Below are 15,154 nucleotides of genomic sequence, written 5' to 3'. Positions count from 1 at the left end.
TTGGCTGCCTGGTGTCCCCATTACGTACACATTGATTCACTCCTCAGCCCTCTTCTGGAATTAATTCCCTCTGGAAGAGGACTTAAACCAGGATAATTAGCTGTGTCTTTGTCAAGTTTGGATTTTTTTGTTCAAGCATGGAACAGAGATGAAGATCATCTATTCTGGACATACCAAATTCACACAGCTTTTCAGCATGTCCTGTACAGATACCCATGGATAGAGATATGAGAAACAAATCTTGGGGGCATGCAAAAATTAATACTAATCAGATGAAGAGTCACTTGTACTTTTTCTTGAAAAGTAACGCTTATGACATCCATGAGGAAAGTACATGGATGTCAAAGCACCACAAAAATGTATGTCCCACTTGCTCCTTGTTTTCTCTGCTAGTAAATGGCAGGAAAAGAAGGTTTCCTGTTCAGAATTTTTCTGTTTGAACTTAACCTCATTCCCACTGCTTTGAACCAGATTCATGCTTGGCTGTGATGCCTTATAAGAGAGATGGATGCACAGCATGCTGCAGGACCTCCACAAATATTAGAGGATTACAAAAGCTTTGTGCTTGATGTTCTTTCTTATGACTGTGGTTCGTAGCTGCAATAAAATAAAAGGCTGAGATGACAAAGTGATTTGTCAATATGAAAATGTTCAAAATGTATTTTATCCTCTCGTACATGGGCGACATCAATATGAGCAGCACCTCCCCAGGGAGCTCTGTCATATTGACTTAGCCACCAGGAGCTTGGGGTTGAAGTGAGAAGCAATATTAAATTTTAACTACTCTTTAAATAACATTTTTTAAATCAATAATGGGGGTCCTGAACCCTTGGCTTTCCTATTGCATTAGGTTTTGTTGTGAATGCCATGAAGATGAAGTTTTACCTGTTCTTTTTTACTTTTTTTATCTTGGTTCCAAAGAAGCATGTCTTCACTATTCCAAGGTAAAGATATACTTATGCTACTGGGTGTTCTAGAGTGTGGTGTGTGGGACAGGGAAAGTACTGATGCAAAATAATTCCAACTTGCATGAGAAAACATTTGTCAAAGGCTGACATATATTTATTGCCCTTGTAATTGGATACGTGGTTCAATTTAACTTAAAGATGGTGGGGGAAATGAAATTATTTTAAGTCTTCTTTGCATCCATAAATCCTGTGTTTTTAATCATATTAAGACTACTCTCTTTGGTCTAAGTACAAATCAATTCTGTTCATTCAGTACTTTTGAATGCCAATAAAGGGCATTTTGAAACTTAATGGGAAAAATAATTTGCTTCATTTGCCTTAAAACAAGATCTTAAATGAATTACTTCTTGAGGTAGAAAGAGAAACCATTTCAGAAAGTGCTAACAATCTGTTTTCTTTCCAAAGCAGCTTTTATGATGTTGTTTCCAGGCATAAATCATTTTTGAATAACCATTTGGTATTTGTACAATGTTTCAGGAGCAGCTTTATTGTTACCTATTGATAAACTTCAGAAATGCCCTGAAACCAAATGCTTTCTTAAAACATGAGAGCATATGTCAGAGATGAAGACAGGCAAAGAGCTTTTATTTTCTGCATGTACTACTGGTTTAAAACCTGAAATGTTTTAATAAGTAGAACTAAAAGGATAAGCTCCTCATGTGGTGATTTTAAGCAAAGCTGAACAACCTAGGATTAAATGCAACTTCCTCCCAGAACTACAATATCTACACAAATAAAATGTGAATTTTTTCTCGTATCCCTTCTGTGATTTTGCACCACTCTGCAGACCTGTGAGAGGTGACCACCATTGAGTTCATGCCTTAAAAAGAGGGTCTTTCCTTTCCCTTTGTGGTGCAATCATATTTTGTTGTGGATTGCTATGGAGGTGGGAGGGTTAAAGGAGGGGGAAACAAATGTGGTTTTACGTGAATTCAGTGGAACAATATTGCTCTGTGCTACTTGAAGATTTATTTATTTCATGTTTAAATAGAACACTGAATATCTGACTCTTAAAGAAGAATATAGTGCTTCCCACTGGAAAGCAGGAGCCTAATCCCCCCAGCCCCAGTTACGAAAATGGCTAAAATAATGAGATTCATCTGACCAGACTGAATTTTTTACACAGCTTTGTGTAGGAACAAGTCCCCTTCACCTTTCTGTACAGCTAGTGGGGAAAAATATGTGGATTTAGAAGGCAATTCATTTCAGGTTAGCACACACATCTAAATTAGCTCAGGTTAACCCAACCCCTAAAGTGCCTGTTTCTTTATTAAGATTTGCCCAGCTCAGATGAAGATATCAAACCCATCTAAGATTAACTGAAATGTAACTTACTCACAGGGTAAGATCTGAGTAAGGTAGTATGGGGATGGCAGCTGGACTTCCACCAAGAGGTAAAAGGGAAAGGAAAAAGATATGGGAAACGGGGACAGAGCCCAGTGGGACTCTGGCAGAACGCTGGAAGAAGGAATGAGAAGGCTTTTTTCAAGGACAAGCTGAAAGCAATCAGGGAAGAGGGCATGAGAACAGAAAGAAAAGAGGTATTTGAGATGACCAGGTTCAGCTATATAGGAACAGCAGGTAGGGCAAGGAAACTGGGGGTAGAGGGCTGATTCTGAGCTTGGTATAAGGGTAATAATTAAAGCTTTTGTCTGGGTGTTTTCTACAAAGAATGGGAAAGAAGACAGATGAAAGAGGGTACAATGCCAAATCAAAGCAGGGGGACTGAGAAGGGCAACAACTACAGTTTTGGCTGTTAATACTTGCCACACTGAACTGCAGGGAAACTAAGAATTTTGATCAGCTTATTCAGTGCACTCAGGTCTTATCACAAGAGCTAGGAAGGAATTGTAACACCTGTTCAGTACCTACCACACTTGGATGAAATATTTGTGCAACAAACAGTGGGATACAAGTACACATCAGCTTCTCCATTATGGTGCTCTCAGGCTGTGGGAATCATGCAATGAAACCAGATGCAGCAGGCCTTTTTTTGGCTCCTGTGTCAAAAGACTCCCTCAGCTATGAGAAGACATTCATTTTTAAAGTAGCCTCAAACATACACTTCAGAGTGCACTAAAGAAACAGGCAAAGTGCCCACCTTGCCTATCCCTGATTGTTTTTTGATGTTCTGTCAAATGGTGGTGGAGGCAAAAATAAGGTTGGCATGTTGTTGGTTCTGCATAAGAAACAACAGCGATTGCTTGGAGCCTGGCTGAAAGTAAAGATGAATCACCTGGTTGCCAGATGCTGTCAGGTTTCTGCTTGAAATCAGTCACAGCAACAAGCTGTGACAATCATGTTATGCTGCTTGAAAACTTTAGTTTTGAGAGCCCTGCCTGTTTTCTTTTCGGGACAGTCTTTGCAGACAGGGCTGGCAGGGACTTTGATCATGCCTGGTTTAAACAGTGCCACCAGTTCCACATGATTAGATGGCTGAGAGCCAACCCAGCCCAGGAAATGGAAAGAGGGGTCTGACATTCCCCTGAGTCTCCTTCTTCTACACACACACAAATTATTTTAATTACCTATCCAATGCAATTTTTTACTGCATGACTTGCAGGACACTGATGATCAGGACTTAATGCAGAGTACTGGTTTTTTCTTTCCAGAAAGTGAATTTTACTTCTGTCATCAAGAGTGGTGTCAGGCATGGAGTAGCTGGGAAGCACCAAGTCATGTACAGCATGTCCAGACCACAGTTTTCAAATAGAAGGGGAATATAAATTACTGGGCAAAGATGGGGAGGACAGTGGTGCAGACCATCTGAAACAATACCAGCAGAGGGACACAAATGAGGAGACCAGAAAAACTCCATTGAAGTAGGAATGCACATCTACAAAATATCATGTTTGGCTTTTGCCAAACCTGTGAGGGCTTTTGGCAGACTGGGACGGCTGATGTCTCTGCTGAATGGTGGCTGAGAAACTCAGAGGACAATAGGAGAGCCATCTTCCTGTTCTCAGCGAGTTTTCAACTGCTGCTGCTGCACTGTGGATTAGCTGGAGCTGGTGGCTGTGGTGCTGGTGCCAGCTCCCAAGAGCAATCTCAGTGTTCAGCAGTAAATATTGGCTACCAAAGCCCTCCACCATCTCTTTCATGGATTTTACTGATTGGTACAAGCAGAAACTGGAACCAGATTCAGCACCTTCACTACTGGATTGTCTTTGGGTTCATGGCACCCAAGCCAGGGAAGATGAGAGAGCCAAGCCTGCTTTTTCCCTTTTGCATGAATTGGAGATGTTCCAAGAACCTGCGCTTTACCTAAATACCTTTGTTTTTCAGGGATGAAGTTTTGTGGGCTCTCCCAAAAACTGATGAACAAGTTGAAGCTCTTCAGGATTTACTGAACACCACTGAGGTGAACAGATTATTCTGTGTCTCTGAACTCTAGCCAAATCTTCCCCCCAAGTGCCTTAATACTGCTTCTCTCTCATAAGAAATATCTAGTCCACTTCCATTCATTTGTTCTAATACATCAGCTCAGGAAATTCTTGGTTTTAATTTCTCACAACCTTCTGGTTTACAGATGTTTACATGTGTTTACATAATGTTTCAGTAATGAATTATATTGGAGCTCATATTTCTGCAATTCATTTTGTGTATTAAGGCACTGCAAAACTGGGAAAACACCAACACACAGTAAGTAAAAATACATTTGCTAGGGAACCTCAGCACTTTTGACCAGTGTGATCATGACCTATATATGGCTTGCACACCTTTGAAGATCAGGACTTGGTTTTCGTGGTATTTTTTTTAAAGGTAGCATCCAGAAGATAAAAATATCTTAAATAATACTTTTGTATTATTATTACTTCTATCTTTCATTAGATAAAGGAGCATTTAATTAAACTGAGACATCTTTATCACCCAATCATACCCTCCAAATCTGAAGTCAACACTGCAACAAAGGTGTAACCATTCCATCAATCAATGTAATTTACAGGATGATTGAGGATGGGTTTCATATGACTGAGAGCTTTTAAAGGTGTTTACACCCAGTCTTTCTCTGTCTTTCTTGGCTCCTATTCATTTTACGCCCACCCCAAAATCCTTACGCTGTCCCTACTAGCATCTTCTAATTCTTCCCTTAAGTTCTCAGAAAGGTTTTGATAACCTTCCTTGCTCTTTTCCACCTTCACAAGTCAAGTCACATATACATCTCTTTTTCTGTACCAGTATAAACCTCCGCTCCTCCATCTTTTATTTACTACTGTGATTCTCCTTTCTTGTACACAGGAGCCCCAAGAAGTCAGGAAGAAGAGCTGCAGCACATTCAAGGCAGAGAGGCATTCTGGTGTTTTCTTCCAAGTCATTTATGGGAATATGCAAACCAAATATTTTTCATGGGTTATAAACCAGACAATTTGTTTCCATTACTATAAATTGGGGAAGCTATAAGAAAAAACCGGAACAGGAATAGCAACAGGAAAGGGAAAGGGAAAGGGAAAAGGGAAAGAGAAAAGGAAAGGGGAAGCGTAAACACAAACAGTACCTCCCAACCAATTTTAATGGTTACCATTTATTGTTCAAACAATAATCTTTGTACAACTGAACCGTAAAGGAAAAAAATAAACCCTATTGTCTGGTGACTTCATGCTCTATGCCCTAAAAATACATCCAATAATTATGCTGACTTTTTTCACACTCTAAATTTACGCCTAATTTACTGCTAACTGTCACCCCCAGATCTTTTTGTATTATTGGTTCTGAAGTTTCAGTCTTTTATTGAATATGCTGGCTTCTGATTTTATTATTGTAAAATATTTAATTTTACCAAGAACAGTCTAATTTTCTTACTTTTCTCCAATTTCTAATCTCTGTATTGCTTCTTCAACTTGACTTATATTCAAACCCCTTCTGGCACTTATTTCCTCCCTGATCAAAGTCATCAGAGAATACAATAACTACAAAGACTGGTCTGATCTTCATTAATTCTCCAAGTGCCCTCAGGGAAAATAATTCTCAGCAGACTTGAAAACATGTAACATAATAACCAGCTAAATATATCTATTATACTAGAAATACTATCTCAGAAAAGGTTATGTTCATGTCTTTGTTCTTGATTTATGAATTTCTGTGCAGAAGTCATTATAAACCTTTCTTAAATACACACATTTCACTTCCAGAAGTAGCAGAATGCTACACATCACAAGGAACATTAAACTGCTTGTTACAAGCGGTCTCTTAAATTGAAAACATATGCTTTGATTATTTTCAAAATGCTTATTAAATGTTAGTAAGAATATTTTTTCTTTCCTCAGTAAAAAAAAAATAAAATGTTTTTGGAAACTTTGTAGGTCATTCTCTGGCAACCTGTTGTGGTTGAAAACATCCAGAAGGACAGAGAAGTCCATTTCTATGTCAGGGCATCCAGCATAAATAACATAAAAGCTCAGTTAAGGAAACTGACCATCCAACACAAGTATGTATTTTTTATTTGTTGTCATGAATGATTCTGTAAAGTTGTTTGTCATTTATTTAACAGGAAGTTGTGCTCTTCCTTTGTTATTCAGAGTCTTGATGGGAGATGTTCAGGGAATTATTGAACAACAGACTGTCAATGACACAGTCAATGCTCGTGGATCTTCCTCATACTACGAAAACTACCATTCAATGAAAGAAGTAAGCTGTTTTTGTTGTGAACATCTGTAGATGCAAAGGGTGAAATTTATCTCATGGTTGAGAATGGATATAAAGGGAAAGAAATCATCAGCAGTTAATAATTACCACTGTATCGCACAGTTAAGAGTTCTATTTATTGTATCTATTTCTTTCGTAGAGATAGAAAGAAGCACCAGACAAAATCTCTCATACATGCATTGCCTCAAACTATCATTCAAAGGCAGTAAATAGAGAAGCAAAATGAAGTCACAAAACAAACATGTAAATATTTAAAACGTGAAATCAATAACAATTTAAACAAATAGAACTAAACAGGAATTTCAGGGCTACATTTGGACTGTGTTGTGACTGCATCTTACTGTTGGTTTTAACAAAAATTAGAGTCAGGCATGTGGTAGGTGAGCCAAATTATTAGTTTTTCTTTCCCATCAGATAAAAATTTTGGGAGGTAGAATGAATTTAAGTCTAGACTACTTTCAGGGATGAAGGAAAACAGTAAAGAGAAGATCCACTTACTAACATCACCCTTGCAGATTTATCGTTGGATGGAGGCAGTAGTGAAAGTCCACTCTGATCTCCTCCAGAAAATATATATTGGATCATCCTATGAAAAGCGACCGCTTTATGTTCTGAAGGTACACCTGTGACTTACTGCAAAAACTTTCCAAGTACTACTGTAAGCAAATGATGGGGTTTGGCCTGGACATTTCCTTAAATCTATGCCTACATTCTTATTTTTATGATTTTTAGAGGTCCAAAGTTGTTCTAGCAAGATGCATTACTGTTACAAATGCATTTGACCAGATTAGGTTGCTTTCTGGGTCACAAAGAAATTACCACATCTAGGCCATCATGCAAAGGCATGAAATACTGGATACCTTCCTTTGTTGATGATGAAGCAAATCCAGCTTGCTGCCCTGCACAGCTGATGGCAGACTCACCTGACCTCAGCTCTTGCTGTAGTCTTGGTACCTGTGCTGGTTCTTTGCAAGCAGCCTGAACAGCTCTGACTGTATGCAAACGTAACCAATGGCTGCATCCTGGCTCAGGATCAGTCTGAGCTCTCCTTACAAGACAGATGCTTCTTCTTCCATCTTGGTTACCTTTTCACTTCCATTTTATGTGGTACCCTTTATAGTGGTGACATTTGAATGCAATCTCTCTTTTGTCAGATTTCTAAAAGCAAGGAAAAATCAAAAAATGCCATATGGATTGACTGTGGTATCCACGCTAGAGAATGGATTTCTCCTGCTTTTTGCCTGTGGTTCATAGGTCATGTGAGTACATAATCACATCTGATTACTGTTTGCAAAGCAAAGCAAAAAATATTAATGCCATTTACCTTTGTCCAATTGCATTCTAGGATCCATAAAGCCTTAATCCATTTACTCCAACACATGATATTTATGTCTAAGCTGCAAGCATAGCAGTGTGTGTGTATGTGTGCATGCCAGTAGATAAAGGTATGTATGTGTGAGAGAAACAGAAAGTCATTGGGAGTGAATGCAAAGGAGCTCAAATGTATTATCAAGCATGAAAGAAACCTCAAAGCATTTGCAGCAAATTCCACAGAGACATTTATTGTTATGAATGGCCAGGGATGGCGAGGGCATGCCAGGAAAAGCACATGTTTGGTCATCTGCGAGGGCCATGTCTGTACTGCCGTGTGGATCGCAAGAGTGATCTTGGTTCAGAGTCATGCAGCACATGGTGACTTGTGTCCATGTTACTGCAACTGGCACTGCCTGGAGCAGGTCAGGAGACACACAGGGTGAGCTCAAGCTGTCCTACAACCCTTGGCTCTGCTCTACATGCCTCCCTAGAGCAATAGGTACCCCACACTTGCCTGCTCCAGACATGGCACAGCTCCATACCAGCAATCCACCAGCTGTGATGCATCACCTACTCCTGGGTCTGCTGCTACTGCTCCTCCTGACTCCATGTTTTTCATTGCTCCTGCTTTTTTCTGGATCTGCAGAGAATAAGTCCACATAAGCCACCTTCTTCTGAAGATATTATCCTTGCTAGTGACACCCTCATGTCAGATCTCCAGAACATGACCAACAACATCCAGCTGTAGTACCAGTTCATGGAAACTAGAAAATCACTGATGGGTTGAGCCTGTAGATTAATCACTGATAGGGCTTAGGTCAACCAGCCTTGGTGTGTGGCCACAGACAAATAGCCACATCTATCTTTAGTATCTTTATTATCTACATTGCTCAGGAGAGGGAACAAAGGTGCACCAAAAGAAACAACATCCACAATTTACAACTGGATTTTAAAATACATTGCCTTGGTCTTTTTGAACTTAAGGCATGTGTACTCAACTCCTTATGCTGAGCTGCTGATCCAGTCCCGGGTATGGACCAGGAAAAGGCTTCTGAGGCCCTTCTGACCCAGACAAGGTTGCCCATTTTGCTCAGTTAATATTCGCAGATATTATTTATAATTACTTTTTCACAAAAGCAAAGTTCACAGAAAAATAAACTAGATGACACTGAGACTTCACAGTCATGAGTACTGTAGTCAGAGGAACAACACAGATGAGTCCTTGAAATGTGAATTATGATTTGGCCATGATGGAACTAAATAATGTGGATGATGATGATAACAATAATAACAATAAAAAATAATACATGTATTTATTTTTGTTATCACTCACAGAACTATAAAATCTCAATGTCTAAAACATTTGAAAGGATATTGCAGGAGTTAGGGACAGATACAGCCGAATGTACCTCGTGACCCATTGATAATCCCAGCGTGCAAGGCTCCACTGCATAGAAATGCATTTGCCCTTTTCATGCTGCTCCAAATAATTACCAGCTGTGCTGTCATTTTGCCAGTGACATGTCCCTGCAGCATTTTTCAGAGGTAACAAGCTGAACATTTAGGTTCTCCATTCCTTTGATCTAATTTACATGGTTTAAATTCAAATTTTGTTTCTGTATCTCTTCATGAAGCAATGTTTTAAAATCTGACATTAATACACATCTGCACACAAGCACTAAAATCATCAGCTCTCCCTAGCAAATCCTAGGCATTCTTTATAATGGGTCCACTTTTTATAATTTAATTTTGTCGTTAAGATTGTAGAAAGATTGACATTTCTCATTTAGTCAAAGGAAGACCTTTGCCTGAGGATAACTAGGAAGGATTTAAAATGAAAAAAGGCGATCTAAGTAAGGCATAAAGAGAAAACAAGGATGATGAAGGACTTAGTCTATTTTAATAGTAACAAACCCACTCATCTAGATTAAAATTTATTTCTTTGTCATGGACCAACCACCAGGTTCAGTATCACTAAAGCCTTCAAAATAAGCTGTGAGGAAAATTAGCAATGTAGATCATACTGACTCTTGTCATACAGTTGCATTAAACTCACAATGCAACCAGAATAAATAATGTTGTGTATGGCAGCCATTTGAAATATTACTTGTTAATTTGGAGTTTGCTGTGTTTTGGGCAGGAGGGAAGGTTTCTATTACTTACACAGGCTGCAAAAGCTCAAACCTTCCAATTAATAGACTTCATTTCTGCCTCATGCCCATCCACTAACACTGAAGAAATGCAGTGCTTCTGACTGACTGTATCAATTTTTCCCCATGGCACTTCTGAGCAGAGAGCTACTTTGCTATTTAACCATTTCCATGATGTGATGAGCCTCATAGACTCAGGTAGACTGCTTTGATAATTGCACAATTATTTTATACATTCTACCAGGTACCTTTGCAGGAAGGTAAGAAAAATAACAATTACAAATGCTTTTAATATGTTTCCCCTGTGCTTTATAGGCAATCCATGTGCGTGAGAGAGATCGGACCATGACAACACTTCTGGAGCACTTTGATTTCTACATCATGCCTGTGATAAACGTGGATGGCTATGAGTACACGTGGAGCCACCCCTCTGTATGTAGACCTTTTCTGAAAGGTTGTTCAAGGTACTGATTTGCTATTTACGGGAATTATCATTGTGCATGTTTAGGGCATAGTTATAATCCTGAAACTGCACACCCCAAACTCTTACTCTGTGCTTGGAATTTCTGTATCTTTCCCCACAGAAAGTTGGATTTGTGCTCCTAAACTCACATACCTGGCCAAACGGTATGCCTCCTGCCCTCCTTCCACAGTCCAAATTCCATTGAAATCAGAATGTGACCACTTCTGATCCTACCCAACATTCCCTTTTACCACCCAGCCTTGCTGGCAAGCAGACTGTGGTTTTAGAATCTTCCTTGGTCCTCAGCAGCACAGGACTGTAGAGGCACACGTGGGAAGTCACATTTAACTAATCATTGAGGTGGTGCATTGACTTTTCCAGTATTTTTCTCTGAACATGGCTTGTGTGTCTCTTTCCATAGAATCGGCTGTGGAGAAAAAGCCGCTCCTCGCATGGTAACAGCAAGTGCATTGGTACTGATATGAACAGGAATTTTGATGCACACTGGTGTGGTAGGACATAATTTTCTTCCTATTCTACCCCTGCCTCACTTTTGTCCTTTAAATTTTTGATTTTGAAAACATTTTCATCTACTGTTCTGCGAAGCTAGTACAAAGACAAATGGCGCTGCATATCTGTGATGAACCGGTGACAACTTTCCCAGCTTTAGATATTTCTTTCTGGGACTCAGGATTTTTAATCCCCAGATGACACACCATGGAATAACCTCTTCTCAGCACAACAGAGCTCCTTGCATCACACCATGACACACCTGGGAGTGGCTGCTGATGGGAAGAAAGAAAGAGGGAAGAGGTGGCCCTTGCCATGTCACCCAAGCCCTGTTGCACTATCCAGCTGAGTAGATGCTCCACTGTGGCGTCATCCTTCCATAACGCGAGGTGGCCCTTGCCATGTCACCCAAGACCTTGCTGAGTAGATGCTCCACTGTGGTGTCATCCTTCCATAACGCCTAGCTGACCAAGATTTTTTGGCCCTTTGTGATTCTTATGAAGACTATATCATGTTTGATTACTGCAGGCACTTTAGTACTTGACAAGTTTTTTTTTTTAGTCTGCAGAATAGCTGCCTTAAAATGTTACCCTTAGATCAGATCTGACTTCACTCAGTTCTGACACTAAAGTCCTATAATGGATTTCAGTCATTCTAGCCCATTGCTAAACCATCCATGGCCGTTGTATCAAGAAAAACATGCTTTTTTTTCCCCCTAAAGATCCTGACTGCTTCCAGTAAGTTATTTGGTCTTATTCTGAAGATAGAAGTGGTGAATCCTATTTATCTTATTGATAATTTGTTCCAGCATCAATTTTTCTTAAAAATTTTCATTTTGGTTTGTTTCCTCAGCTTTCCATTTGGAGTTTGCTTTCCCACAAGATTAAATAATCATGTAGAACTGCCTTTTTCCTGTAGCACTTCTAGATTTTAAGATGTGATCTCACAATCATGTGATGATTTTAAATGAAGGATATTCATCCTCTCCTCTAAAGCTTTTTATCCAGTCTTTGAATACTTCTTTTCTACATCTTTTCTTGATTGTTTGTAAGAGCACAATAGGTGAGAAATCCTTGTAGGCTCACAGAGATTTCTACAAGCACGCAAGTTCTTTCCATAGCATGGTGGACTCCATGCTTTCTCGCGTATTAGCACCATACTCTGCTCTTTCATTTCATACTGTTGCATTTTTCATGAACAGAAATGCAGAAGGGAAGAAGTAAAGGAGTAAAACTGTGCACTTTTTCTTTGGTTAAAGGTCCAGGAGCATCTCACTCTGAATGCCAGGAGATATACTGTGGACCCTACCCAGAGTCTGAGCCTGAAGTGAAAGCAGTGGCTCGCTTTGTCAGAGACCACAAAGACACCATTAAAGCCTACATCACCATGCACTCCTACTCCCAGATGATCTTGTTTCCATATTCTTACACTATGAACAGAAGCAAGGACCATGAGGAGCTGGTAAGTCTTCCCACCTCCTGAAGTTTCACACTTATCTCAGAACTATTCACGCAGCTTGGTCAATCTTGTAATGAGGGAGTCACTGTGCTGTGAGGACCAAGAATTAGGAAATTACATTTTTCTTTATGCTCTTAACAACTTTAAAAAGTCTGGGCTGGTCTAGTGGTGTCCAAGTCAGCAAGCTGCTTCTGAAGGCTACAGAAAAATGAAAATATTTATTCCAGATTGATTGTACATCAACAACATCTAACATGTTGAAGCTGCTGTTAGAAGACCAGAATCTTGTTGTTCTGGATCTCTTGAAAAGATGGATATGTGCAAATTTTTCATTATGTTTTATGGTTTATCTAAACTCTGAAATTAATTGGGTGTGTGACTCTGAAAACACCTTTTACATACCTAAGCAATGAGGTATTCTGGTGGACACTTGCTACTTTTATTAAGGTTTTTGCTAGGGATTTTACTTTTTTAACTTTCTTGAGGCACCAAATGACACAGCACAAACTCTAACTGAAAACAGCGGAGTTCTAAACAGAATAGTTACTCTTTCCCTTTAAAGCAGAGAGACGTGCACTGATTCTGGGCATTTCAGTCTTCTTCATGGCTTAACAGTAGGTTCTCTAAATTAAAATATTTTCCTGCCATATTTGTCAATATTACTTAAATAGTGACTTAAGTACTGTGACAGAAAAGAAAAAGTATGAGATGAATGAGAACAAATGGTTTGACAGCAGTTTACTGCCAGAAGTGGGGATAAGGTCCCATCTACACTTTTTTTATCTGTCTACAGCAAAAATGCAATCTGTAGCATGGGCATCTGCTGAAAACTTTTACTACATTCATTGGGTTTTCTAGACCTTTTATATGATTATTTAACTAATGTGAAATCCTGAGCACACTGTAAGTAAATTCTAACTGTGTACATTTTAACTATGGTCACAAAGCCCTAAAGGAAATAATGTTTTGTTTAATTTCAGGAAAGTCTGGCACAGAAAGCAGCTAAAGCTATAAAGAGGACAACTTGGAAAACTTACAGACCTGGTGCTGGTGCACAAACAATCTGTAAGTATGACTTTAGGGCAATGAAAGACATGACAATATATCCTTGCTAAGATCAGAAGACAGCTTTTGAACAGAAAAAGTTATGGCTTCAGGCAATTTTTCTATTTTCCCTTCCTCACACAGATTTAGCTCCTGGAGGGTCCGACGACTGGGCTTATGACCTTGGCATTAAATATTCTTTTACCTTTGAGCTTCGTGACACAGGAACTTACGGATTTTTACTTCCCGCTCGAGAAATCAAGCCAACTTGCTTAGAGGCACTTTCTGCTGTCAAAGAGATAGCTCAACATGTTCTACAAAATTTGTGATGTTGAATATAATTTATTCCAGCATGACTGCACTTAGATTACTTACGAAAATGTAATAAAAAAAAAGCTTGCTCCTTTATTAAAATTCTTTGTATATAGGCAAAACCCCAGAATGACTGCACCCCCTGTATTTTAGACCACATCAGGTTTTTCAGCCATACTTATGTACCTATATCTGCAATGGTAGCTCTCTGCATCACAAGTATAATAGAGTGCAGTGTAAGGGGAGGGAAAAAAGCACACACGTCCCACTAGATAGTGGGAATTCCAGGTGAAAGGGTCTCTGACTGACACAGGGCACGCTGGGCAGACTCCATCCACAGAAGAGATTCCCCCATTTAGGTAATTTGTGTTGTTACAGGATTTCATTGCAAGAGAACAACCCTACTTACCACGTCCCCTGTGTGACAGGAAGGGCAGTCACAGCCGGGCGAGGGCACACGAGTGGCCAAACCCCCAAGTGGCAGTGCCCAGGGGCTGCTCCACTGCAACTTGGCAGGACAAGGGACAATGGTTTTAAACCAAAATTGGGCAGGTTTAGATTAAGAAAGTTTTTTTTTACAGTAAGGGTGGTGTGGCACTGGCACAGGTTGCCAAGAGAGGTGATGGATGCTCCATCCCTGGAAACATTTATGGACAGGTTGGATGGGGCTCTGAACAACCTGTTCTATTTGAAGCTCATGGAAACACAGGTTCATTGAGGTTGGAGAAGACCTCTGAGGTCACCGAGTCCAAACTACAATCCAACACCACCCTGTCAATTAGACCAGGGCACTGTCACGTACAGTAGTATTTCCCTAAATACCTCCAGCTACAGTGATTCCACGCCTCCCTAGGCATCCATTCCAATGTTTAATCATCCTTTCTGTAAAGAATTTTATTCCTCACGTACAACTTGAGCCTCCATTGGTGCAGCTTAGTAACAGCTATTCTCGTCCTGTTACTTGTTGTGTAAAGAATTTTATTCCTCACGTACAACTTGAGCCTCCATTGGTGCAGCTTAATAACAGCTGCTCTCGTCCTGTTACTTGTTGCCAGGGAGAAGACCTAGCTAAATCTCCTTTCAGACGGTTATTGGGAGCGATAAGGTCACCCCCGAGCCTTCTCCAGGCTAAAGACTCCCAGTCCCCTCCGCCACCCCTCAGGGAATTCCGGCCCCCGCTGCCACACCCGGGAGGCGGAGCCGGCAGCCTGCCCCGCCCTCCCCAAGATGGCGGCGCCGCCGCTTCCGCCCTTCCCGCCACCGCCCTCCTAGCTGCTACGTCACCGCCGTCG

General features: G+C 40.2%; 1 protein-coding gene across 1 annotated transcript; it reads left to right on the top strand.

Moving 5' to 3' along the window:
- Nucleotides 1-867: 867 nt before the first annotated feature.
- Nucleotides 868-13,879, top strand: CPB2 (carboxypeptidase B2). The gene is made up of 11 exons (XM_041407351.1): nt 868-944; nt 4,254-4,329; nt 6,269-6,393; nt 6,485-6,593; nt 7,127-7,228; nt 7,766-7,870; nt 10,391-10,507; nt 10,960-11,050; nt 12,307-12,509; nt 13,487-13,571; nt 13,695-13,879. The coding sequence occupies exons 1-11, from the start codon at nt 868-870 to the stop codon at nt 13,877-13,879; spliced, it is 1,275 nt and encodes a 424-aa protein (XP_041263285.1).
- Nucleotides 13,880-15,154: the final 1,275 nt, after the last annotated feature.

This window comes from Onychostruthus taczanowskii, unplaced genomic scaffold, assembly GCF_017590055.1.
Source record: "Onychostruthus taczanowskii isolate IOZ18803 unplaced genomic scaffold, ASM1759005v1 scaffold26, whole genome shotgun sequence".
Classification (NCBI taxonomy): domain Eukaryota; kingdom Metazoa; phylum Chordata; class Aves; order Passeriformes; family Passeridae; genus Onychostruthus; species Onychostruthus taczanowskii.
The sequence above is the reverse complement of the archived record's forward strand: the minus strand, read 5'-3'. Positions and strand labels throughout refer to the sequence as shown.